Here is a 25,509-nt window from a genome sequence, read left to right on the forward strand (position 1 = left end):
TACATCCTACTTTTTTTGAGGAAATAAACCACTTCTTTCACTTACCTTTATATCTTAGGGTAGTTCTAGTTCCAAAAATAGAAAGGAAAAGTTGACCTATTGTTTGCTGAATTATTACTGTAGGAATCATTGCTGTCATACTAAGTACCCCTTTTTGTGCTTTTTTGAGACAGGGTTTCACTGTAGCTGTCCTGGAACTTACTCTGTAGACAAGGCTGGCCTTGAACAGACAAAGTCTTTATGTAAAAAAATCTGCTAGGAATTATATATGTATATAAAGTTTTCACTAACTCACCACCACAACTCTCCAAATGATGCACGTGAGGTTGTTTTATGGTATATATTATCATTAGTTAAGAAAACTGCAGATGTGTTTTTTTCTACTGTGAAGCCCTGTGTTTGAACTTATCCCCACTTGTAGCCTAGGGCCTAACCTTACAATAGGTGTCTGGCATACTTTTTCCATAAATCTTGTTCTATTTAAAAATTAACTTGTGCCTTAAACAAAGATTGTTTACTTTTAAAGACTTGGGAACATATATATGTGATTCTAAATGCAACTTATAAAAATTCTAAATGCAAGTTATAAAAATAATTACAATGAGAAAGCTTTGTAGAAAACAAAGTAGATAATTTTGCTAGGAAACACAGTTTTAGCAAAGGAGTCTTACAATAATATCTGGATCATTTAGTAGGCATTAATAGTTTGATTTCTGTTTATCTTTTGGTTGAATATTTTTACTTGTATTCCTAGGTTAAAACATCAGAATTTTATAGATACTCCCGACAGCTCCGATATGAAGTTGACCAAGCATTGAATTACTTCCAAAATGTTCACCAGCAGCCCTTGTTGGACATGAAATCAAGCCGTATTCGTTCTGCCAAACCCCAAACTACAGTATTCCGAGGAATGATTGGACATAGCATGGTTAATAGCAAAATACTTCTGTTAAAAAAACCAAGAGTCTGGTGGGAACTGGAGGGCCCCCAAGTACCTCTAAGGCCAGACTGCCTTGCTATTGTCAATAATTTTGTATTCCTGCTAGGTGGAGAAGAACTGGGCCCTGATGGTGAATTCCATGCCTCTTCGAAAGTGTTCAGGTATGATCCAAGACAAAATTCTTGGCTGCGTATGGCAGACATGTCTGTACCCCGTTCAGAATTTGCTGTTGGTGTTATTGGAAAGTTTATTTATGCTGTAGCAGGCAGAACAAGAGATGAAACTTTCTACTCAACAGAAAGATATGATATCACTAATGATAAATGGGAATTTGTAGATCCTTATCCAGTTAACAAATATGGACATGAGGGGACAGTGCTCAATAACAAGTTGTTTATCACTGGAGGAATTACTTCATCTTCCACATCTAAACAGGTGTGTGTGTTTGACCCCAGTAAAGAAGGGACTATAGAGCAGCGGACCAGGAGAACGCAAGTAGTCACCAACTGCTGGGAGAATAAGAGCAAGATGAATTATGCCAGATGTTTTCACAAGATGATCTCTTACAACGGCAAGCTTTATGTCTTTGGTGGTGTCTGTGTGATCTTGAGGGCCTCTTTTGAATCTCAGGGCTGCCCTTCCACAGAGGTGTACAACCCAGATACCGATCAGTGGACCATCTTGGCCTCCATGCCAATTGGTAGAAGTGGTCATGGTGTGACTGTGCTGGACAAACAGATAATGGTCCTTGGAGGCCTTTGTTATAATGGTCATTACAGTGATTCCATTCTCACCTTTGACCCAGATGAAAATAAGTGGAAAGAAGATGAGTACCCTCGGATGCCCTGCAAGCTGGATGGTTTACAGGTGTGCAACCTACATTTTCCGGACTATGTACTGGATGAGGTTAGGCGTTGCAACTGATGACATTTCTTCCTAAAAAGGAAAAGGCAAATAAAGCATTTGTGATACAGTAGTTTAAAAGCATAAAGAAAACCTCACCAGTTTTCCTATCAAAGCCATTGGTCTAATATTGTAAGTTTTCATTCTGTGCTAGCATCTTTCTTTTCCTTACAGTGGCCTCAGATTCATGCAATAAGTTCATTTGAAGCACTAGCTCTTGAAACTACTTCCAAAAGCAGTTTATACACTGCTCCACTTACCTGGGAAGTTGATTTTCTGCTTTAAACACTTCTTTCAGATGTTAGTGTAGGATTTGTGCATCGTCTAAGAGAAGACCCAGTAAGTGTCACTGGATATGATTTCAGTCCCTCTATTTGAACTCTTTGGAAATTATTTTAGTCTGCTATATGTTTTGGTTTATTATTTAAAAGTTTAAAACTCTTGACCTTTTTGCATGGCTTTTTGCTGAAAATGCAAAAATTTAAATTTTCTACAAAGTTTTTTATATCAGAACACTATTTCTAAGCTGCCTTCTCTTATGTGCATTGCGTTAGTGAAAGCATACCCACACTCATATACATCCTATAAATATATAAGGCACACTCCTTTTATGCGTGGTTAGGATTCTATATTTTTAAGCTAGTGCACTTGCACAGACAGTTCGCCATACTTGTTGAAATTTAGATGTAATGTCTTTAATGTATTAATGTTTTTAGAAAGTTAAAATAACTGGAGTCCTCATTTGGTATCAGAGTAGTCTATCGTCAGTCCATACTGGTTCAGTAAAATTTGAACTCATAGTTCTGAAACATGTATGGCTTTACAAAAACTGTTTGGCATTTTGTTTTCAAAACTAAACATTAATATTTCATGTCAATGTAGGCTTTTTCTTGTTTAAAAATGTTTTTCTTTGCAGACCATTTAATGTTGGTTGCCCTGTTTTAATAAGAATCGGAGTGGTCTGTGTCAAGCTCTGACCCTGCATCATGCACGCACTTTTAAAGACAAGTTAGGTAATACCACACTCCTAAGTAAAAGCCCTGAAAAGGAAGTGCGGCTCCCATTGTTTCTCTCCAGGCTGCTGCAGGTGTTGAGTGTGGGCCAGCAACTCTTCCAGTGTGAGCTCAGCTTTGACTGAGAGGTAAGGAATGAGTTATACTGTGTTACTCATTCCTTACCTCACCGTCAAAGGAACTGACTTTGGGTGTAACGGCTTGTTCAGTTTGTACAAAAATAGTCTTTGGCACTAGAGAGATGTCAACCCTCAATGTGGGTTTTTGATTTTTGTTTTTTTTTTTTTTTTGTTTTGTTTTGTTTTTTTTTTTTTTTTTTTAGTTTTTGGAAGCTACTAGCATGAAGGATAGTCACCAGAAAGTTTGGAATGAGTCTTACATAGTTGTTTTAAAGGCATTTATAATAATAAATGGTTTAGGATTAGCTGTACACTTCAACTCTTTAAATGCAAAGGAAGGAAATATAGCTGAAAAAAGTAAACAAGAATGATCTGTAAGTGGATCGCTCAAATTGATGCGCTTGATGGCCCTTTCTCGTGAGTAGTCTGTATGTGAGGAAAGCTAACACTGGCATAGCTTGCCAGATCTCTGATTTTGGTGCAATATTGCAATGCCTTCTATATGGCTGCTATTGTATAAATTTTTCTAGTTACTTTGTTTTGTTTTATTTTTGCTGCTGGCACCATTGACTATAGAATGGAAGTGTGAAATGATAGAAATGTGAAGATTTTGGTTTCTTCTTCTCCCCCTCTTTCCACACTGCAGTTCATAGTGTGAGCAAAGCCTGATTTTCAAAACTGTAAAACCAGAGGTGTTAGAGTTTTAGAAAGTGTCAGGTATACAAGTAGCTTTTAAAAAGGAAAACCTTTTCTTCCCTTCAGGAGTCAAAATAATGGCTTCTTTTACTTATGATTCTTCCATTTTTCATTAGGTGGCCTTTCATTTATTTCTGATTTCTGAAAATAAAATTTGTTATTTGAGTTTCCCTTAGAATGTGGGTAAAAAGTTTTTTATTTTAAAAATAAGTTTATTTTGCTTTTGGAAACTATAAATTAGGTTAGCCATTTTGTTTTTTAATATACTTAGTAGTTTATATGTGTTGCTTTAAATAAAATAATATCTTCATTATTTGCCTTGATATCTTTTGCTGGAAACGACCAAGAAGAGGCCATGAGACAGGGTACCCATATCAAAGGCTTTATATTCCAGGGGCAGTTCTCTGTAATTGCTTTGTTACAACTTCATAGTCCTGTGTAGGTTAACATCTGCACAAACAATTGAATATTCTTGCTCTTCCATTTTGAAGATACAAGGCCAAGGTCAACGATTGTTTCAGAAAATTCATGAAATCTTAACTTGAACTAATTCTGGGTTCAGCTTCAAGTAAGTCATGTCTGACTATAATCTTAGCAGTAATCAGTTTTGAGCTTTAAGACTAGTTGCTATTGCTTGGGTTCAGAATGTATGAGGAAACTGTAGTTCTAATTTAGATTATAAATCCACAAATAACTTTACATTCCCTTTTAAAATTATGGTTTAATAGCTGCAAGAGATTTATTTTTGTTATACTAAACTATGGAGAATTTCTCATAGAGTTTTTTCAAGCTTTTCTGTGTTTCATTTGGAACTGCTTTGTCTGTATGCATTGTATATGACCAAGGTTGTCATTCTGGAAAAACTCAGTAAGTGGTTAGAAACGATATGGTTTAACTGTTGGGATCTTTAAACTGTCACCCTTTATTTCACATTTTAAAAACTAGACTTCACAAAAAGTAGCTGATTTTTTAAAATGGTATTTTACCTGGCACCACTTATTATTTTTTACATGTCTTTGACCTTCCAAGTTTTGATGTTAAAGAAAATCCTTGCACTACAGGCTTTTCATAAAATACAAGATTCTCACATTGAAGGTTTTGTATTGGAAGAAATGCTACTGGTTTCTAAAAGGCAAAAAATTATAGAATGATTAGCATTTCTTGATAGCTTTTCCTGTGTCGTCCTCATTGCTTTGCTTTGTGTGTTACTCTAATTATGAATACTTACTGAGCCCTTCACATATCTTTTTTTAAAGCAGCACCTTTGGACACCTCATTCTGGGAAGCTCGCTTGAATTACAGTAAAGAACACACACACTTGTGTGGGAAGAAGTAAAATGGAGAGTTTTGTCTTAATTACATGAAACTAAGCTTTAAAATATTTTATAACAAATTATTTGAGCTGCATAATCTAAACATGTCAAACGTTTTGTGGGACTATTTTTATATATGTATATGTGGGTGTAGGTTATAACATTTCAGTTTATAATATAAATTGTTATTTCAGTTTATAAGCTATCTCTCAAAAGAGACTAGCTCTCTTGAGAATACATAATTTAAAGTTTTAGACTGAAGTAAAACAACATAGACAATAGTGTAAATTAGAAATATTGGAGGGCTATAGAGCAGTGAAACTGCTAGTGCCAGTTTTCTTGTTTGTCTACCATGTTTTCAGTTCTTGTTTTGTTTTGTTTTTGTATTCTAAACATTTTGACTGCTCACACATTTGTTTAATTACATTTAGAGTTGGTTTGGGAATAAATATCTTCTAAAAAGAGATTTATCTTAAAAAATAAATCCCCCTCTAGTTAGTTTCTAAGAGTTTATGACTTCAAACACCCTATAGGCATAGACAGGAGTAGGTCATTCATGGGAGTCCCATCCTTTCCTTGGATTGGCATAACTCCCACTATTATATTATAGCCTTGAGAACGCCAGCGCCTCTGTTGTGTCCTAAAATATATTTGGGTTTTCTTTTGACTTCTTTGGGAACAGCTGCATTAAAAGTTACTAATCAGTATATCCTTAAGGACTGGGTGTTTACCTTTTGAAGGAATGTTCTGAAGAGGTGACCAGAAAGGTTCTCTTTTCTTTCTGTTTCTTTTCTTTTCCTTCCTTTTCTTCTTTTCCTTTCTTTTCTTTAACCTAACTTGTATATGCCCTATGCTCTTGGGCATACTTTGTCGATAGAAAAATATTTTGACCTTTAGGTACCTTTGGGGCCAGTAGTCAAATAATCCTAGGGCCGATATTAAAGTCTCAGAATGATTTAAGGTTTGCCTTTTATACATGTTTTGAAAACCTTTACATTTTTTGTCAGGTAATTTTTTTTCCCAAGCCGTGGATATAATCTATTCAACATGTTTATGCTATCCATTCTGTTTTTAAATTGAAAAAAAGTTAAAAGTGTTTATGAAGAAAAGTTTAAATAAAATATTTTTAATCTTTAAAACTATGTCTTTAACTGATTATTTAGTCTTTTATTTAGTCCTTCACATTTAAGTCACTAATAACTTAATAAAGAGTATGTTTTGTTATGCTTCAACATGTCAAGACAAGTGATCTGTTTATACCAATGCTTTCAGCAGAACATTCAAAAGAGAGCATTAGAGTGAAATAATTTATGGGAATGATATAACAAAGCCAAGTAGTTAAAGGTGTGCACTAACAAGACTTTTGTGGTTTTACAGAATAGAAACAATAGAACTAAGAAAAAGCATATACAAGCCTCAACTTTAGTAGGTGAACTTCAGGTTTTCTCTGACTTGTTTCTTTTATTGTTCTTAAAGGTATTTGATACCTTAGGTAAAGGAGTTGGATATGTGCACATACACACACACACACACACACACACACACACACATACACACACGCAAACACACGCAAACACACGCAAACACCCACACACCCCTATCTTTCACATGGACCCCTAAGAAACCTTAGCAGGATTCCTGCAGACCTGAATCACTCAGATCATTTTCCAACTTTTATTTCTATCACTTCCAGCAGTCTGTTCTTATATAGTTCCTATATCTTTCAGTGTTCATCTTCTCCAGCCTCAAATTGTCTTTCCCTTTCCCTGACTGTCAATCCACTTATTCTTATGAAGGCCAACTCAAATGCTTTTGTGATTGTTGAAGGAGATGTCTCCTGATGATCTTGGGTATTTGAATACTTGGTTGCTCTCAAGGGGAGGCTTAGGTATGTGGTCTTGTTGGAGGAAGTATGCCAAGGACGACAGTCTTTGAAATTTCAAAAGGCTTGCCATTTTGAGTGAGTTCTCTTTCCTGCTTGTGATAGAGATGGAAGCCCTCAGCTCTCAGCTTCTCCATCCATATGCCTGCTGCTTGTGCCCTGCTATCATGGACTCTAATCCCTGGGACAGTAAGCTCAAAATTTGTCTATAATTTTCTTTAGTCATGGTATTTTAGCACAGCAATAAAAAAGTAACACACCTCCCCCCTTGAAACCCATATTTCCATCCATTGAATTAGTTGTGTCTTCTACACACTACATATTTGGATCTCTGATTTCATTTATTCTGTACAATAGCCTAGTACAGAATTCTTCCTCCATGTCTAGATCATACTCTCTTTAAGTATACCTTCTCTTACTACCTTGAATGAAAAGCCTGTTAGAATGTTCACAGTGAACCCTGAGCTCAGTGCTTATTGTGGCATGGCAGGTTCCATATAGGTTACAGGCAAATGCAGTAGGGAGTCAGATTGAAATGAGAGATTAGAGTTCCCAGGGTTTTAGCTCTGTTTCCTTTATCTGTACACTTCCTATACAATCTTAGCCATGTCTATAGCTTCCCCTCCAACTTTAATTCTGTATTTAAATCTGCATTTCTTAGGAGGCAGAGGTGGGTGGATTGCTCCATGAGTTGAAGGCCAGCAGCCTGCACTACAAAAAGAGTTCCAGGGCAGCCAGGACTACACAGAAACCCTGCCTTGAAAACCAACAGAACAAACCAACAAAATCCATGTATTTCTCATCTCAGAGGTCCAGCCATCTCCTGAACATTCCACATGTGTTTCATTGGCTTATCAAACTGAACATGTTTGATTATCTCCTGTATTGGTTACCTTGTTATTGCTGTGATAAAATACTGTGGCCAAAGGCAATTTAAGGAAGAGAGGTTATTTTGGCCTATGGTTCCATAAGGATGAGTGTCCATCATAGCAGAGTGCTGTGGCAGCAAGCAGTCATGGTGGCAGGAGCAGGAAGCTAAGAGCTCACATCCTCAAATGCAAGCATGAAGTAAAAGAGAGCAGGCAAGAAATAGGCTTTTTTACTCATTTTTATTTAAATTGGATATTTATTTACATTTCAGTTGTTTTCCCCTTTCCAGGTCTCCCCTTTAGAAACCCTCTATCCCATCTCCCCCTCCACCTGCCTCTATGATGGTACTCTCTCACCCATGCACCCATTCCCTGAGTTTGATTATTTGCTGCCGTCTACTCCTCTTGGGTGAATTTGCTTCCTTTTGTTTTAGAGCTTTTAAGGTGTGCTGTCAAGCTGCTAGTGTATGCTCTCTCCAGTTTCTTTTTGGAGGCACTCAGAGCTATGAGTTTTCCTCTTAGGACTGCTTTCATTTTGTCCCATAAGTTTGGGTATGTTGTGGCTTCATTGTCATTAAACTCTAAAAAGTCTTTAATTTCTTTCTTTATTTCTTCCTTGACCAAGTTATTATTGAGTAGAGTGTTGTTCAGCTTCCACGTCAATGTTGGCTTTCTATTATTTTTGTTGTTATTGAAGACCAGCCTTAGTCCGTGGTGATTTGATAGGGTGCATGGGATTATTTCAATCTTCTTGTATTTGATGAGGTCTGATTTGTGACTGATTATATGGTCAACTTTGGAGAAGGCACCATGAGGTGTTGAGGAGGTATATTCTTTTGATTTAGGATGAAATGTTCTATAGATACCTGGTAAATCCATTTGGTTCATAACTTCTGTTAGTTTCACTGTGTGTCTCTGTTTAGTTTCTGTTTCCATGATCTGTCCATTGATGAGAGTGGGGTGTTGAAGTCCCCCACAATTATTGTGTGAGTGCAATGTGTACTTTTAGCTTTAGTAAAGTTTCTTTAATGAATGTGGCTGCCCTTACATTTGGAGCATAAATGTTCAGAATTGAGAGTTCTTCTTGGTAAATTTTTCCTTTTATGAGTATAAAGTGTCCTTCCTTATCCTTTTTGATAACTTTTGTTTGAAAGTTGATTTTATTCTATATTAGAATGGCTACTCCAGCTTGTTTCTTGGAACCATTTGCTTGGAAAATTGTTTTCCAGCCCTTTACTCTGAGATAGTGTCTGTCATTGACACTAAGGTGCGTTTCCTGTATGCAGCAAAATTCTGGGTCCTGTTTACATAACCAGTCTGTTTTTCTTTGTCTTTTTATTGTGGGATTGAGTTCATTGATGTTAAGAGATATTAATGAATAGTGATTGTTGCTTCCTATTACTTTTGATGTTATTTCTTAGGTTTGTGTGGTTATCTTCTTTTGGGTTTGTTGAAAGAAGATTACTTTCTTGCTTTTTCTAGGGTTTAGTTTCCCTCCTTGTGTTGGCATTTTCCAACTATTATCCTCTGTAGTACTGTATTTGTGAAAAGATGATTGTGTCAATTTGGTTTTGTCGTGGAATACTTTGGTTTCTCCATCTATGGTAATTGAGAGTTTTGCTGGGTATAGTAGCCTGGGCTGGCATTTGTGTTCTCTTAGGGTCTATATAACATCTGTCCAGGATCTTCTGGCTTTCATAGTCTCTGGTGAGAAGTCTGGTGTAATTCTAATAGGTCTACCTTTATATGTTACTTGACGTTTTTCCCTTACTGCTTTTAATATTCTATCTTTATTAAGTGCGTTTGTTTTTTTGATTATTATTTGTCGGGAGGAATTTCTTTTTTGGTCCAGTCTATTTGGAGTTCTGTAGGCTTCTTGTATGTTCATGGGCATCTCTTTCTTTAGGTTAGGGAAGTTTTCTTCTATAATTTTGTTGAAGATATTTATTGGCCCTTTAAGTTGGGAATCTTCACTCTCTTCTATACCTATTATCCTTAGGTTTGGTCTTCTCATTGTGTGGCTCTGCCATAGCCTGTGTTAGTTCAAGGCAGAAATCTGAGTGGCCTGTTTTTACACAACAGACAAGTTTTCTGTCACCCATATCCAGGTTTGTTTTTTTGTTTTGAGACAGGGTCTCACTGTGTATCTTGGGCTAGCCTTGAACTCTAGATAATCCTACTTGAGCCTTCCTCTTGCTGGGAATACAGGTCTTCCATCATACTTGTCTCTTGCCACTGTCAACTCTCAGCCATCTTCTTAAGCCATACTTGGCTGGTTCCGTCCTGAAATTTCTGATCAGCCTCCATAATTCTCTTTTATACAGTTCTGCCAGAGAGTGCGCTCTAAAGTCAAACCTGATCCTGAGATTGAATGTTCTTCAATGATCTCCCTTTATCTTGAGAATAAGACCCAGCTCACTAGTGTGTCATGGAAAACCTCTTTTTGTCCCTCTTGCCCCCCCCTGTGGGGATGGAACCTTGCACTTGCGAGACAAGAGCTCTGCTACTGAGCTGCATCCCTAACTCCCTGGTCAGCGCTGTATATCCTATACTAACTATATAGCTATGTGAGCCACATGGGTTTCTGAATAGGCCATGCTTTCACAAGCCTCCTTGCCTTTCCACCCCCACCCCACCCCCACCTTTTCCTCTCTTGGTTCACACTTTTTTTTGTCTTCATAAACCAATCTCGGCAACAAACATTTTTTCTTCTTTTTAAACTATGCCAGGGCCTAGCAAACACATAAGTGGATGCTCACAGTCAGCTATTGGATGGATCACAGGGCCCCCAATGGAGGAGCTAGAGAAATTACCCAAGGAGCTAAAGGGATCGGCAACCCTATAGGTGGAACAACATTATGAACTAACCAGTACCCCAGAGCTCTTGTCTTTAGCTGCATATGTATCAAAAGATGGCCTAGTCAGCCATCACTGGAAAGAGAGGCCCATTGGACTTGCAAACTTTATATGCCTCAGTACAGGGGAACACCAGGACCAAAAAGTGGGAGTGGGTGGGCAGGGGGTTGGGGGGGAGGGTATGGGGGACTTTTGGGATAGCATTGGAAATGTAAATGAGGAAAATACCTAATAAAAAATATATATAAAAGGGAAAAATGTCTCCCTTTAAGTCTTACCGTGGCACCTTGTGGATTCCTACCCCTCACCTTTTCTGATCCCTGATGATAACTGCCTTCTCCATTATACCCTTTACACTAAGGACAAATCCTGTACTTTTTGTCTAATAAGAATCTGACTGGCACCTGGTAAGTTTTCAATAGAATTAGACCCCACACCATTGGAGGAATACCAACAAGATGCTCCTGGTGAGGACAGGAGGTTGTATCTGCAAAGGTTGACTTCCCTGAAGACTCTCCATTCATTTCTCCTGCCACTGCTATCATGACTGGAAGGCTGATGTATACAGCTGTCACAGTGGTCAACAGGTACTTTTTGTTTTGTTTTGTTTTTGAGACAGGGTTTCTCTGTGTAGCCCTGGCTGTCCTGGAACTCACTCTGTAGACCAGGCTGACCTCGAACTCAGAAATCCGCCTGCCTCTGCCTCCCAAGTGCTGGGATTACAGGCATGCGCCACCACCGCTCGGCTGACATCCCAGTATTTTTGATTCAGGCCGAAAATACCAAGTAAAACAGATGAAAAGTGGTTGGCAAGACATCAGTCTCACAAACTGGGGGGAGAAAATGCTCCCCGATCTCAGTAAGATTGGAAATCGGTGCATGCTATTCCTCTTTTTCTGGAGAGGTATCTTATCAGATTTAGCATTTTCATTACTAAAGGCTCTGAGTTCACTTCACTCATTCAGGTTTTTGTTTATCTCCATATAAACTAAATGTTTGATCACAGAATGCTTTTTGAAAACTCTAAGGGGGTAAGAAACACAAATCAGTGGTTAAGAGCACTTGTTCTTGGAGAGGACTTGGTTTTGATTCCCAGCACCTACATGGTGGCTCACAAGCATTCATAACTCCAGTTCCAGGTTGCACATGATATACAGACGTTCATGCAAGAAAAGTCCTCATACACATAAACCCGAAAAAGGGATTTTAAAGCATAGTTACAGAATTACAAAGAAAATGAGTATAGCCTCTAATTTAGGCACTCCGGTTCACAAAGTGGACTACCTACCAAGTCAGATTCTAGGCTGCAACACCAATATACGGCCAAGATGACACCATGCTGAGGGACACTATAAAAGGATGTTCCATCTTCCCTCTATAGGAAAATAATATGTACAACTAACTTGTATAACTTATAAAGAGTAGGATTTCCGGAATGGCCAAACAAGGAGTTCAGTAAATCCTCTCCGTAAAAAGCTGCCCTAAGGGCTGTGTCAAAAACTTAAGTGTCTGTCTCTGTCCTCCCTCCCCTCCCTCCCTCCCTCCCCTCCCTCCCCTCCCCTCCCTCTCTCCTCTCCCTACCTCTCTCATGTAAAATTTTATTAGAAGCAATTTCCCAAGCTTTTAAATTTCCTTCAAGACATTTTTAATGATTGCTTGATGTTCTGTAATCTAGCTATACTGTAATTTATTGGACCTTGTCTCCAGTAGTACACACTACACTTTGTTCTTTGTTTCAAGGCTAGTGAGATGGCTTAGGTTGAAAGTGCTTGCTGCCCTGAGTCCGACAACCTAAGTTTGAGCCCTGGCTCCCACATGGTCAAAAGAGAACTAACCTTATAGTTTGTCCTTTGACATTTACAGGGCATGGTTTGTGTCCCATGGCATGTGCATAATTCCATGTAAGTGTCATAAATTTAAAGTTCTTTTTATTTTTGTATATACTTAATGCATCCAAACTTCTGAGTATTTCTCTAATTTTCTGAAAATGAAATTTAGAGCATCCTATTTATTTATGTTTTGTGATGCAGGGCATCAAACTCAGGGCCTTATGTATACTCAGTAAGAATTTTATCACTTAGCCATATCTTTATGCCCCCAAACGAAGTGCTCAAAGTCTGTTACAAATATTGCTGGATTTGGCTCCAACAATTTGTGGAGTGTTATACACATTAGTATTGGGCATGACTTGACTGCTCACTGGTACAGATTGTTATACTTCAAAAAAAATTAGATACCAAATAGATGAAAATGTATCTTGATTCTAATTCTAGTTTCATTTCTCTCCTTCCTCCCTCTCTTTCCTTCCCTAACCCCACCTTTATTTTGAGACAGGGCCCCACTATGTAGAACTGGCCTGAAATTCATAGAGATTTGCCTGCCTCTGACTCCTGATATTAAAGATGTGAGCCTGTCACCAACCCAGGCCTCTTTCTCTTTTTCCTTTTTTTTCTCCTTTTTTTTTTTTCTAAGACAGGGCCACACTAGTCCAGGTTGGCCTTGCACCACGCCACCCAAAATGGCCTTGAACTTGAGACCCTCCTGCTCCAGCCTTCCACGTTCTAGGATTGCAGGTATATGGTGTCACCCTGGCTGGCTGTGTTAGGGAGTTTTGTTGCTTTTATTTAAATCTTATGTTTGTGGGTGTTATGTCTGCATGTCTATTCGTGCACCATGTGCATGCTTGATGCCTGTGGAGGTCAGGCAGTTGTGAGCTCCCATGCGGGTGCTGAGAATCAAACCCGAATCCTCTGGAAGAGCTTAACTGATGAGTTCTTTCTCCAGCCTGCCACTATGGGACTTGGAATGATTCTTTATGCTTTATCACATTTGAGTACACTATTTCAGACAATGTCCAAAATATCTTCAGTTACTGAGGCAATTAAAAAAAAAGATTTATCTGCACTAACGGTTGCCTGCCTGCATGCATGCATGTGTACTATGTGTGTACCTGATGTTCACCAAAGCCAGAAGAGGATGTTGGATGTCCTGATAACTGTGAGCTAACGTGGGTACCGAAAACCAAACCTGGATCCTCTACAAAAGCAGCAAGTGTTCTTAAGCACTGGGCCATCTCTCCATCCCCCTATTGAGGCAATTTTTAATAATTACACAGTTGCATTTCACTAACTGTGGAAAGCAAACTGCCTAGAGAAAACCCAAAGGGATGGGGCATATCCTGGTGAAGCAAAATGATTAAGCGTCAAGTAGTTGTGAGAGAAGGAAGCAGATGAAGACACTGTTAAAGGTATGGTATACTTTAAAGGTTCCAGAGGAAACTTACTCAAAAGCTAACTTAACATTCTACTCATCTGCAAATCAAGATAATTCTTTGTAGGGCTCTCTGCTCTAATGAAAGCATACACTCAGCTTTTAAATGGCTGTGCAGATATATTTGGGGGTGCGTGTGCAAACGCATTAGGAGGCCTAAGGGTGATGGTAGCAGTCTTTCTCAAGTTCCACCTTACTCATTGAGGCAGACTCTCTCAGTTACATCCAGAGCTGGCCCATACAGCTAGTCTATCTATCTAGCTTGCTCTGGAATACCTTGTCTCTGCCTTCAAAGGCCTGGAATATAGGTGGCTGGCTGCATCCACTAGACATTTATATGGATTCTGGGAACCCAAACTCTAATCCTCTCAATTTTCACATTTGCACCACTTGATCCACAGAGCCACATCCTCAGCTTACCTTTTTTTTTATTTTTTATTTTTTATAAAGGACAGCATTTATTTGGGATTAGCTTACAGATTCAGAGGTTCAGTCCATTATCATCAAAGCAAGAACATGACATTGTCCAGGCAGACATGGGGCTGGAGAAATTTAGAGTTCTACATCTTGTTCCAAATGGAACTAGGAGAAGACTGGGTGGTCTTAAAGCCCACGCCCACAGTGACTCATGTACTCAACCAAGGCCATACCAGCTAATAGTGCCATTTCCTGGGCCAAGCATATACAAACCATCACATGATCTCTGACAAGCATATATTAGAATTCTAGATTCCAGATAACCAGGAGTTTAACATGAAGCATAATTTCTGGGATAAAACTCATTCTTTCTAGCTTCCTGAAAACAAAATTTCTTTTTTTTTTTTAAAGATTTATTTATTTATTATATGTAAGTACACTGTAGCTGTCTTCAGACACTCCAGAAGAGGGAGTCAGATCTTGTTACGGATGGTTGTGAGCCACCATGTGGTTGCTGGGATTTGAACTCTGGACCATCGGAAGAGCAGTCGGGTGCTCTAACCCACTGAGCCATCTCACCAGCCCAGAAAACAAAATTTCTAAATGTCAGGTTAAGGCCACCATTCCAAGCAGGAATTTGTGTATATAAGCATCTTGAAATCTCATGCCATCTATAGTAATTTTTGTCTATACTCCAAGCAAGAATGGCAAGACAAGTCTATAGCCCTTGATATTTCTCTAATTTTCTTTTCTTTTCTTTTAAAAAAATTTTTTTATTAGGTATTTTCCTCGTTTACATTTTCAATGCTATCCCAAAGGTCCCCCATACCCACCCACCCCCAATCCCCTACCCACCCACTCCCCCTTTTTGGCCCTGGCGTTCCCCTGTACTGGGGCATATAAAGTTTGCAAGTCCAATGGGCCTCTCTTTGCAGTGATGGCCGACTAGGCCATCTTTTGATACATATGCAGCTAAAGACAAGAGCTCCCGGGTACTGGTTAGTTCATATTGTTGTTCCACCTATAGGGTTGCAGATCCCTTTAGCTCCTTGGGTAATTTCTCTAGCTCCTCCATTAGGGACCGTGTGACCCATCCATCAGCTTACCTTTTAAACCCTCACTGAATAGCTGCTGTGTGGATGTCAGCAGGAGCAAAGTCAGCTTGGGGGAGAGGGCAACTGTGATGGTGCAGGTCTGTGAGCTCAGTTACTAGCGGAGACAGAAGAACTGTATGTTCAAAGCCTTGTTTGGGCAACCTAGTGAGATTCTGCCTCAAAAATCAAAAAGAACTGGAGACATGGTTCAGTGGTAAAGCACTTGTCCAGCAGGAGCAGGTCCCAGTAAAACACATGCCACCACAAACCAAGTAAGATCCACTTTGCTAATGAGGGAATGTAAACAGCTAAAAAAAATCGCTGAAAATAAAAAATGCCAGAGGGAAAAGTAGCCTGTGATGGGAGTTCAGGAGTTGTGTTCACCGTCGAGGAAGACAAGGACCAATTTGATGGAAGAGCTGACTTTGCACTTGTCAGGCAAGACTGACTTTTTACTAGGTCATGTAGATTAAATAGGAAGGATACAGGAGGGGGGAAGGTGCCGAGGGAGGAAAGACAAAAATGCATGGGGAGGCCACACGAGGCAGGATGCTCTGACCAAGGCCTTCACCCCGACCCAGCCTATGACTTTAACCTGCTTACTGAACATTTCCATCTTTGACTCTGTTGTATTCTACAGCCAGCAGAAATAACATGAGATAGTGCCTGGCAAAATTGGTTCTGAATGAAAACAATGCCTGGACTCATGAATTAAAAAAGAAAAAAAAGCAGTTGACAATGGAAAATATTGCAGAGTTGGTAAAAACAATAAAAGTGACATTGTAAGATACAGCCAAAATACATTGTAAGCATGTATACCATTTTCAAATAATAAAAGTTAAACTGACAGTGGCAAAAACTATAGAACTGCATTTGTAATCTTAGTTTGGAATTCCCCTGAAAAGAGAATTTAAGTATGATTAGTTTGAGGGACCATTCTAGGAAGGAAAGGTTGGAGGGTGGGTCAGAAGATGGAATCAGAGGTGTTGGAGAGATGAGTCCTCAAGAGAGTGTGTTTCACAATCCTGAGGACTGGAATTTGGATCTGAGAACCCACATTATAACCCAAGCGTTCTGTGCATCCCTGTAATGTCATCTGTGACAGAGCCAGAGACAGCAGGCTCTCTGGGGGCCTAGCCAAGAAATGCAAGCCCTACACTTAGGGAGAAACACCATTTCAAAGGAATAGGCAGAAGGTAATCTGGGAGGCCACCTGACATCCTCTTGTGATCTCTGCATGAATGCTCACAACTGCATACACCAGCATGTACATGTACACACATACAAATAACATTTAAAATGTTATGTATTCATCTCAGTACAGGGGTATGTTTCCCATAGTGTGAACTCTGTGAGTTTGAGGCCAGCCTGAGAACAGATCCCAGGACAGCTAGGGATATACAGAGAAACCCTGGCTCAAAAATCCCCAAATCAATCAATCAATCAATCAATCAATCAAAAACCATTATCTGTTTGGGACAACTGAAATCAGTCCTCTCTCCTTGGGAACAAGAAGTCAGGTATAGAATGCATCTCAGCGTCGTCCCATCTGAGACTAGGAAGCCGGAGGGGTTTTTCCTCCAATTTCCATGAGTGGTGGTTCCCAGGGACTATAGCTACCCAGAACTTGAGGTCTGCGCTGTGGGCTGGGACAGCCGTAAGTGGAAAGTTGCAGGTAAGGCTAGATGTACAGAGGTATGAGAGCACTGTTGCTTTCTGTTGCATTTTGTCAAAAATCACTCACGTTCTGACAAAATTTAGGCTGATGAGATTTTTCAAATACAGAAAATTATAATAGAGACAGTAAACTAGCTCACTCATAATACGTTTAACAAATGGTTAAAAAAAATAGCCAAGTGTGGTGACATATGCTTTTACTCCCAGCATCTGGGAAGCAGAGGCAGGTTGACCACTGTTGTTCAACAACCTCACTTAAACAGCAAGTTGAGGAAAGTCAGTGCTACATGGAGAGAAACCCTGTTCTAAATTTAAAAATTGTAAAAATAAATTATGTGGGCAGGTTTTGTTTTGTTTTGTTTTGTTTTGCTTCTGTTTTGTTTTGTTTTTTTAAAAAAGATTTTTTTCTTATTTATTGTATGGGTATGAGTACACTGTAGCTATACTCAGACAAACCAGAAGAGGGCACCAGATCCCTTTAGATGGTTGTGAGGTTGCTGGGAATTAAACTCAGGACCTCTGAAAGAGCAGTCAATGAGCCATCTCCCCAGCCAGTCGTTTTTTGTTTCGTTTTGTTTGTTTGTTTGTTTTTGTTTTTGTTTTGTTTTGGAGACAAGGTTCCTCTGTGTGGCTCTGACTATCCTGGAACTCTTCTTGGCTCTGTGGATAGTCAGTGTGTAAACCAGCATGCCAGGTTCAATTTGGTAACATTTATAGGAACAGGAATTTTACAGATTAAAATAATGTCAGTAAAAGTTTAAAAGATACAAAAATACTAGAAATAGTTTACTTGCACTATATTAGAAGGAAACTGATATTAAACCAATTAAGTGGATTTGAATTTGTACAGAGAAATATATTCTTTTTATTACTGGTTATTTTATTTATTTGCATTTCAAATGTTATTCCCCTTCCTGGTTTCCCCTCTGCAAACCCCCATCCTATCCCCACTGCTTCTATGAGGGTGCTCCCCCACCCACCCATCCACTCCGGCCTGAGAAATACATTCTTTTGTTTTTGGTTTTTTTTTTTTTTTTTTTTTTTTTTTTTTTTTTTTTTGAGACAGGGTCTCACTAGGTAGCTCTAGCTGGACTGGGAACTTGCTATGTAGATCAGACTAACCTTCACTCACAGAGATCTGCCTGTCCCTGCCTTCCAAGGGCTGTGATTAAAGGTGTGTGCCCCCATTTCTTTCAAAAGAAATATATTCTTTATAAAATTTATCCAGACTGAAGCTTAGTATGGTGGTACACATCCTGTAATCCCAGCACTTAAGATCTGAGGCAGGAGGATTACTACTTTGAGGCTAGCCTGGCCTACACTGCAAGATCCTATGCCAAAAATAAATTCATCGTATTGTTAAAATTGAAGTTAAACTGGTTGTACTCATAAAAATGTAGTCAGGCTGGGTGTGGTGGCATATGCCCTTTAATTCCAGCACCCTGACAGAAGAGGCAGTCAGATCTCTGAGTTCAGGGATCAACATAGTCTACATAGAGAGTTTTAGGCTAGCCAGGGCAACAAAAATGTACAGTACAACTCACAGACCATATGAAGCTTAAGAAGAAGGAAGACCAAAGTTGGATGCTCCAATCCTATGTAAAAGTGGGAACAAAATAATCACAGAAGGCAGAGGGAGGGAGGGACCTGGGAGGGAGAGAGGCGGGGGAGGGAATAAGGGGGGCAAGATCAGGTTTGGGAAGAGACAGGAGAGAAGTACAGAGGGTCAGGAAATTGAACAGAGGTGTGTAGCAGTGGGAGATGGGGAACTGGGGGTAGCCACTATAAAGTCCCAGAAGCGAGACATTACCAGGACCCAACAGGGATGACTTTAGCTGAAATAACCAACAAAGGAGAGATAGAACCTGTAGAGACCACCTCCAGTAGATAGACATTGCCCCCATTTGAGGGATGGGGCCACCCACCCATCTCAAAATTCTTAACCCAGAAATGTTCCTGTCAGAAGGAAAGACAGGGACAAAATATGGAGCGGAGACTGAAGGAAGGGCCATCTGGGGACTGCCCTCACCTGGGGATCCATTCTGTCCACAGACATCAAACCCAGACACTATTGCTGATGCCAAGAAGTGCTTGCTGACAGGAGCCTGGTATGGCTGTCTCCTGAGAGGCTCTGCCAGTGTCTGACAAATACAGATGGAGATGCTCACAGCCAGTCATTAGACTGGGCCTGAGGACCCCAATGGAAGAGCTAGGGCAAGGACTGGAGGAGCTGAAGGGGTTTGCAGCCCCATAGGAGGAACAACAATATCAACCAACCAGTACCCCCAGAGCTCCCAGGGACTAAACCAACAACTAAAGAGTACACATGAAGGGACCCATGGCTCCAGCTGCATATGTAGCAGAGAATGGCCTAGTCGGCCATCAATGGGAGGGGAGGCCCTTGGTCCTGTGGAGGCTCGATGCCCCAGCATAGGAGGAGGCACGAGCGGTGAGGTGGGAATGGGTAGGTAGGTGGAGGAGCACCCTCATAGAAGCAGGGGGATGGGGGATGGGATGGGGGGAGGTTTGTGGAAGGAAAACCAGGAAGGGGGACAACATTCCACATGTAAATCAATAAAACAACTAATAAAAAGAATGGAGTCAGTGTCCCCCAAGCTCAAAACAAGGTAGCGGGTTGAACATATCCCGTTCTTGAATTGCTAATGGCCAAAAATGAAGAGGGTTTGTGCCAGAGGAAACTGCACGGGTAGATGTGAGTGGAGAAGCGTATGGATTGCTTTGGGAATGATGAATTCCTCACTAAAAGGACTACGGGAGCAGGTGTCAACAACAACAAAGCGGTATGTATTTATGAGTATCCTGAAGCTACAGATGACTTTGTTAAAAAAAAAATACAAGGAAAATTGGACTTTTCAACCCCCAGTAAAACACTTCATAATTTTAACTAAAGTATTCTATGAGCTTAGAGGAAAAGATGCAAAACCCATGAAAATAGTGAGATTGACAGAAAACCATGTGAAACCACGAGCAGCCTTGAAATGAATCTGATGGCCAGTGGAGTTAGACAGAAACAGAGACCCACACTTCACGTTCTCGAGTGCTTTATGCAAGAGAAGAGTGGAGGGAATGTTTTGTAAGCTTCGTCATTCTGACTCCAACAACTTCGTTCTGTTCAGACTTGGGTCTTCCCTGGGCAGAGGCCTAACATTTTGAGTGTGGTTCCAGGAGCCACACTGAGAGCCACACTCTTTCTTAGTTTCTTTTTTTGTGTGTGTGGGGGTGCAGTTAGAGTTTATTCATTTTATATGTGTTTCCTATTCATTTTATATGTGAGTGTTTCCTTTGCATATATGTGTGCTTGGTGCCCACACAGGTCAGACAGGAACAACAGATCCCCTGGAACTGGAGTTACAGATGGTTGTGAGCCACCATGTGGATGCTGGGATTTGAACCTAGGGTTCACTGTAAGAGCCGCAAATGCTCTTATCTGCTGAGCCAACTTTCCAGCCCTGCCTACCACCTTTTAGAACTAAACACAATGATGAGCCAGACAGAGAGTGAGAGGTCTACACTGTAGCATGTAGTGGCTTCTTTCACAACTCACTGAGAGGTACAGAGACTGTTCCTCACACTACCACTGGCTTCTGGGCTACAGCAGTTGAGAAGTAGGAATTACCACCAGACGACAGAGTCACGATTAAGGAAAAGTGCATTAGCAGTGAAAATGGGGGCTGGAAGCAGTGTCTGTCAGCATGGAACTAGAAACAACCTGGAAGACTCGGAAACTATTTCTGCAAAGTATTTCCTTTTAGAGCCAGAAGAGAAAGCCAAAACTACTTCATAGCTTTAAAAGACTGCTGGGGATGGGCTTGGCGCTGAACGCTTTTAATCCTAGCACTAGAGAGAAAAGGGCAGATTTCTGTGAGTCAAGGCCAACCAGAGCTACAGAATAAAATCCTGATTGCCAGGCCCACGGATGTAGCTCAACTGGTGGAGTATTTACATGCATGAAGCTCGGGCTTTGATCCCCAGCTCCATGTAAATCATACGTATAATCCTAGCACTCAGAAGGTTGAGGCAGGAGGTCAGTTCAAGGTTTATACTCAGCTACAAAAGTGGTTTAGTTTGGGTCTGGAATATTGTCCAAAAGTAAGGTTTGCTCAGCAGCATGGGGCCCTTGGGGGGCAGTGGACCCTTTCAGAGGTGGGGCCTGCTAAGAGAGGGTTAGGGTTGTTTTGTTTTGTTTTTGTTGTTGGTTTTTTGGTTTTTTGGTTTTTCGAGACAGGGTTTCTCTGTGTAGCCCTGGCTGTCCTGGAACTCACTTTATAGACCAGACTGGCCTCGAACTCAGAAATCCACCTGCCTCTGAGGGTTAGGTTATTGAGGGGCTTGCCTCAGCAGGACTTGTGGGATCCTTCTTGCTCTCTTTTCCCCTTGTTTACTTTGTGGCTGCAAGCTGTTTCCTGGCAGACCCTCAAAGCATCAGAACTACTTGGTCATAGATGGGAACCTCTGAGGCCATAAAGTGAAGTAAATTTTTTCTAAGTGGATTATCTTAAGTGTTTGAGGCAGGAGTGGGAAGGGGAGTAACACAAAACAGTGGAACACATCTCCTTGTTCCCCATCACACTACAAGTGATTTGATTTTTTTTTTAAATACTACTCTCCTAAAAAGAAAGATCTCATTTATTTGTCCATCCTGAGTCTTCTCATCTGCTAGGTGGGATTCTTGGAACCTACCTCAGGGAATTATGGTGGGTTTAAGATGAGATCAATCAGGCCAGTGCTGCACAGTGACCACTGCTGGGCATGGACACACTCTTCTTGTTGGCTAATATTGACCCCATACCCATGAAGGAAAGTAGACCGGGTTGGTCAGTAGGAACGATGGCTTGTATGTTAAATCTTGGAAGGTATTCAAATCTGGGATTCTCATGTATAGAACAAACAGAGCTGTAGAAGTTTGGGAATTCCTATGAAAGTGAGGGAAGCCCTGGACAGTACTCAAAGAGAGGTGAGGTTCCAGTGAAGTCTCAATCATGTACAAGAGTCCTAGGTGCTTGGCAACTGAGCGTTGTGATAATACCACTATGTTGGGGTTTGTCGGGGGTAGTTCACATGAAAATTGAGAGAGAGAGAGAGAGAGAGAGAGAAAGAGAGAGAGAGAGAGAGAGAGAGAGAGAGAGAGAGATCCATGATTTGGTGTGTGGAGGCATTTGGAGATTTTACCATGAGATAACTGGGTAGAAAAACAAGGATTAGGAATAGAACGTCAAGTGGAGCCTGGGCTCCCGAGCAGAGCTTCGCACACTTAGATGCTCACACAGTGGTGGGCTGCTGTAACCATGCTTCCTTCAACGCAGAGAGGGTCCAGGTCTAGGACCTAAGGGTGGGTCTGCCCTTGTAGCCAGCTCCCACAGAGAGGCCCCAGCTTGCGGCAGCTGCTTCAAGCAGCAGCACCTGGTTCTGGGATCCTTCCTACCCCACCCAAGCATGGAGTCCTGTCACTAGTGAGTCACACATTGCACTTACCTGTCACACATTGCACTTACCTGCTGACAGCTGCTGCTACAGAGATAATGGGAGTCAGAAAATTGACCAGAACCCCTTCCCTCAGGTGGCCTTCGGGCAGCTTATCTTCCTCACCTAAGCCACAGAGACTCAGGAATGTTGGACCCAAGCAAACAGAGTCCACCAGTCCAGGGATAATTACTTTCGCCCAAGGCCAGGCCCCGAGGACCCGCAGCTTTCTGGGGTAGAAGAGAGAGAATTATGAAAGAGATGAGCCACACCGAGACTACAGCGCTGGCGCCTGTATAGATAGGGGCACTTGCTGTTCTAGGTCAGAGCAGCAAAGATGGCAGATACAAAGAAGGTAGTTACATTTTCTGAGCTTCAGAAAATGCTATCTGCAGAATGAAAAGCTTGACACCCCAGGAAGACCTAACTAACCTACACATATCTACATTTGGCAACCATTTAAAAATTATTTTTAATGGGCCAGTGAGATTGACTCAGTGCTTGCCTGACATGAGTTCAATGCACAGGACACACAGGGCAGAAGAAATGGCTCCTGCAAGTTGTCCTCTGGCCTACACACGTGTCCACCTTTTACATTTGATTTATATATGTGTACAAATGTGGAGGTCACAGGACAACTTGGCGAAGTTGGTTCTCCTCTTCCACTGTGTTGTATCCAGGGATGGCAGACAAGATGAGAGGGCTCAAACAGCTGCTCTAACATTACATGGCCAGTGAGTTAGGGAGCTAGTGTGCAGACTAAGGCAGGTGGAGCCCAAACTACCAAGTACTCGGCTCCAAGGAAGCAGAGATACTTGCCTTGACATACTTCTCTGTAGCATAAACAACCAGGAGAAAATGGAGTCACAGCTAGACTTGGGGGAAAGATATTGTCTAGTGCTGATTTGTAAGACCTGTCAAATTATTGTTCCCAATTTTGTAATAGCCAGTTGTAGACACATCTGTATGGCAGGCACTAGTCACCCACTTTTGACTTATAACCCTCTAAGACAGGAATTCTTACTATCCATGTCCAACTGATAAGTAACCAAAGGCTAGCCGGGAGTGGTGGCGCACGCCTTTAATCCCAGCACTTGGGAGGCAGAGGCAGGCAGATTTCTGAGTTCGAGGCCAGCCTGCTCTACAGAGTGAGTTCCAGGACAGCCAGGGCTACACAGAGAAACCCTGCCTCAAAAAAACAAAACAAAACAAAAATAAACAAAGAAACCAAAGGCTGAGCCCTTTGCTTGCCTCTGTTGGTTCACATGTCTTGAAAAGACTCCAGCAAAAATATACTATGACAATAAAGGAGTAAACTATTCAAATGGCTAAAACTTGGGAAAGATGTAAAATCTACAAAAGGCAGTTTTAAGAGGCCAAATAATTCATCCATATCTAAATCTAAAACCTTATTAACAAAGAGGGAAGAAAGTAAATATGAACTCAACTTGGCTGACGAGCAAAGAACTAAAGGATACCATTTCATTTTTAAAGTGCTGACAAGCAGGCAATACAGGCCTGGGGTGCTTTTCTAAAATTAATTATTTTTGCTACGAGGCTTGGGTGTATTGCTAAGATAGAATTTGTGCTTCAGTATATGAGGACATAGGTTCAATTGTCAACATCAAAAATACTGTTGTTCTGGGGCTGGTGAGATGGCTCAGCGGTTAGGAGTGCCGACTGCTCTTCCAAAGGTCCTGAGTTCAAATCCCAGCAACCACATGGTGGCTCACAACCATCCATAATGAGATCTGATGCCCTCTTCTGGAGTGTCGGAAGACAGCTACAGTGTACTTACATATAATAAATAAATAAGTAAATAAATAAACAAGTAAATATTAGAAAAATACTGTTGTTCTGATTATTTTATTTAACAGTGCCATAAAATCCTTTTAAAATGAAGTTTTAAAAGCTAAATAATGCAGGTTTCTTTTTTTGGCAATATTATCAGCCCACAGGTTCCAACTTGGTTTTGTCTTAGCCCACTCCAATTATGTACATTAATGTTCATGTCATTGTAGCTGTGGTTGCTGTAAAGTTGGCTCCTGAGATATTTGCCATGATCTAGTAGGGTTTTCATAGCCTTTTTTGCTATCAAAGTACTTTAAGTGAGAGTGGTGTCACATCTCTGTAATCCCAGCACTCTAGGAGGCTGAGGCAGGAGGACTGCAAGATAAGGAGAAACTTGGACTCCATAGAAACATTTTTTTTGTTTTTGTTGTTGTTGTTTTTTAAAACAAAACCAGCTGGAGCTGCCTTTATTGGTACAGCACTCGCCATTGGAGTGTACAAACTTGAATTTAATCCCCAGGCCCCACATAAAGCCAGATGCAAATGTAGTGACAAACAAGAAACCCTGTTTCTACAGAAGCTGTCCAGCCTGCACTCTCAGGCTGCTTCTCCTATCTGAGCCTCTTAGGCCTCTTAGGCAAACATGTTGCATTAGGACCATCAGTTGGGCCAAGAGGTATCCAAGCTTGATTTTCTGTCTTTGTATTAGTTAGAGCTGGACATACTGGAGCCACACAATATGTAGTCTGTCTGGCATTGTTCAATCCAGATGTCAGTGGGGATTGGAAGAATAAGAGCCTTGGGACAAATTGGGTACCCACGAGCAATATAGTTCGGTCCCAGCTTCCAAACTACAAATTTCAGCACCAAACTGCTTATAATGAAGGGTCTTTTAGAAGCCACTTAACCAAGAAATACTTCTTATGTCAATGAGTAATATCTGTAGCCGCCTGCGGCCACACGAACTGGGTTCCTGAGAGGGAGGCCGGAGCTGTAAGGGAGGAAAGGAGAGAGAAGAGCAGTGTAGGTGACAAAGCCATAGAACCATCTAGGTCAGAAGGCTCCACCCCAGGTGCTCTCATTCACAGTGGCAGCATAGGTCTGAATCAGCCTGCTCAAGGCTGGGGGTAGGCTACAAATATCATGTTGGTTCTTTGGAATTTATTGATCAGTAAATCTTAGTGCTTA

General features: G+C 40.8%; 1 protein-coding gene and 1 non-coding gene across 9 annotated transcripts in view; both read left to right on the plus strand.

Annotated features, from left to right (window-relative positions):
- The window catches only part of Klhl15 (kelch-like 15), a 45,447-nt gene extending 39,324 nt beyond the window's left edge, over positions 1–6,123 (plus strand). For 7 of the 8 annotated variants that reach the window (XM_006527988.4, XM_006527986.4, XM_006527989.4 and 4 more), the window contains one exon: positions 755–6,123. In XM_006527988.4, coding sequence (XP_006528051.1) covers positions 755–1,864 — 1,110 coding nt within the window. In that variant the 3' untranslated portion in view covers positions 1,865–6,123. The remainder of the gene's footprint in view (positions 1–754) is intronic. The other variant, NM_001039061.1, reaches the window with a different exon arrangement.
- Positions 2,973–3,036, plus strand: Mir7673 (microRNA 7673). Its single transcript, NR_106133.1, has one exon. It is a non-coding gene; the product is annotated as a microRNA 7673 (primary transcript).
- Positions 6,124–25,509: the final 19,386 nt, after the last annotated feature.

This window comes from Mus musculus, chromosome X (assembly GCF_000001635.26).
Source record: "Mus musculus strain C57BL/6J chromosome X, GRCm38.p6 C57BL/6J".
Lineage (NCBI taxonomy): Eukaryota > Metazoa > Chordata > Mammalia > Rodentia > Muridae > Mus > Mus musculus.